Below are 1,784 nucleotides of genomic sequence, written 5' to 3'. Positions count from 1 at the left end.
GTTATTAGCCCCTAATAAATTATGAATAAATTATAAATAAATTAGAATAATATTTTCAACTCACTGGTGTCGGATAATCCAATCGAGCAGTTTTAATAATCATATCAACTATAGCTGTAAAACTACCCCTTGCTGCTACGTAAAGTGGCGTTCTACCACTCTGAAATAGATGATCGATAATGATACAATAAATAACGGAATTCATAATGGAAGAAAATTAAAAAAAGAAATAGAGTAGGGGGAAGGGGGTATGAATTATTTATCATTATTGTACCTTTTCTTTTTGTTCGATATTTGCACCGGATGCCAGCAAAAGTTCGCATATCTCGGTGTGTCCCATTTCTGCTGCAATGTGTATCGACGATTGCAATCTCTACGAATAAATTAAATAAATGTTTAAATAAACAATATTTATTATTCCTTTTTTTTCAGAGAAAGAGAGAGAGAGAGAGAGAGAAATATATAAATAGAATGGCACAAATGGGGTCAGATATTTTTTCATCACCTTGTCCTTAAAATAACGCGTGATACTCGTGATAAAAAAATTGTTATCAAAAAACAATTAAAACGAACCTGATTCGTGGTGATATTAAATTATTAATTTGTGGATATATAATTAATTTTTATTATTTATGATAAAATATCTGTTTTATTATACTGTTTATATTTGATTTTATAATATTATATTGTTTAAAGTTATGATTGTAATTCTTTTTGCTGATATTTTCGAGAATTATTGATAGAATTTTTTGTTTAATAAAATTTATCACTCAACATTGAAGTATTTTTTAAACGTAATTTTTTTCATGTAAATTCGTATATGTATCGTTAAGAAAAATTATTTAATATATCGTACACGTTATTCTCTAAATAATGTGAATTAATTTACATTGAAAGGATTGATTTTAATACCAGTGTTATATAATTAGACAAATTTTGATTGAATACTATAAACTTAAATATGGGATCCTTTTTTTTAATTATCATAAATATTATTTGACTTACTTACCAAATTTAAACTATTAATATCAACGCCTTTGTTTATCAATATTTCCACCGTGTCCACTTCGTTATTTTGACACGCCAAGTGTAACGCAGTATTCCCGTTCTATATGTAAAATAATAAAAAAAATATATTTATGAAATTAAAATATATTAATATATACCTATATTTATAAAAATTAAAAAGAAAACCTTATATATAAAAATATATTTATAAAATTAAAAATATATATAAATTACATGTACAATATATATATATTTATACAGTAAATATACAGTATAAAGTATATATATGTAATACATAATAAATTTAATTTACATATAATATTTAATTTACAATTTAAATTTACATATAATATATATATGTAAAATATACAGTAAATATACAGTATAAAGTATGTAAAGTAATGTAAAGTATACAGTAAAATACATATATATATGTAAATTACATTTAAAACACACATAATTGTGTTTATTATCTTTTGACACATACAAATATATTTTCATATTAATGTATAAATTTATATACATTATATACAGGGTGTCTTGTAACTATTGGATACACAAACGATTAGAGAAAATGATTCTAATATAATTATACGAATAAATTAAATTAATAAAGTAGAATTAAATTTGTTCGTACATGAGACTAATTGCTTACGAGAAAATAAAAAACAAATTGTTGATAAATATCTTGTCAAATATAATTTAACGAATAGAAATTTATCATTTCATATTTTTATTCATTCAAATTATTTGATTTAAAATAAAGATATTATTAT

The 1,784-nt window shown here is 22.0% G+C and overlaps 1 protein-coding gene across 1 annotated transcript in view; it reads right to left on the bottom strand.

Moving 5' to 3' along the window:
• LOC122517600 (ankyrin repeat and death domain-containing protein 1A-like) overlaps positions 1–1,784 on the bottom strand; it is a gene marked incomplete in the record, with an annotated part of 9,960 nt that overhangs the window by 2,296 nt on the left and 5,880 nt on the right. Inside the window, 3 exon segments of the mRNA XM_043636086.1 lie at positions 65–160; positions 275–373; positions 1,010–1,108. Coding sequence (XP_043492021.1) covers positions 65–160; positions 275–373; positions 1,010–1,108 — 294 coding nt within the window.

Source organism: Polistes fuscatus, unplaced genomic scaffold (genome assembly GCF_010416935.1).
Source record: "Polistes fuscatus isolate 324 unplaced genomic scaffold, CU_Pfus_HIC Scaffold21, whole genome shotgun sequence".
Classification (NCBI taxonomy): domain Eukaryota; kingdom Metazoa; phylum Arthropoda; class Insecta; order Hymenoptera; family Vespidae; genus Polistes; species Polistes fuscatus.
Note: the sequence above shows the minus strand (reverse complement) of the source record. Positions and strands in the feature narration are given on the sequence as shown.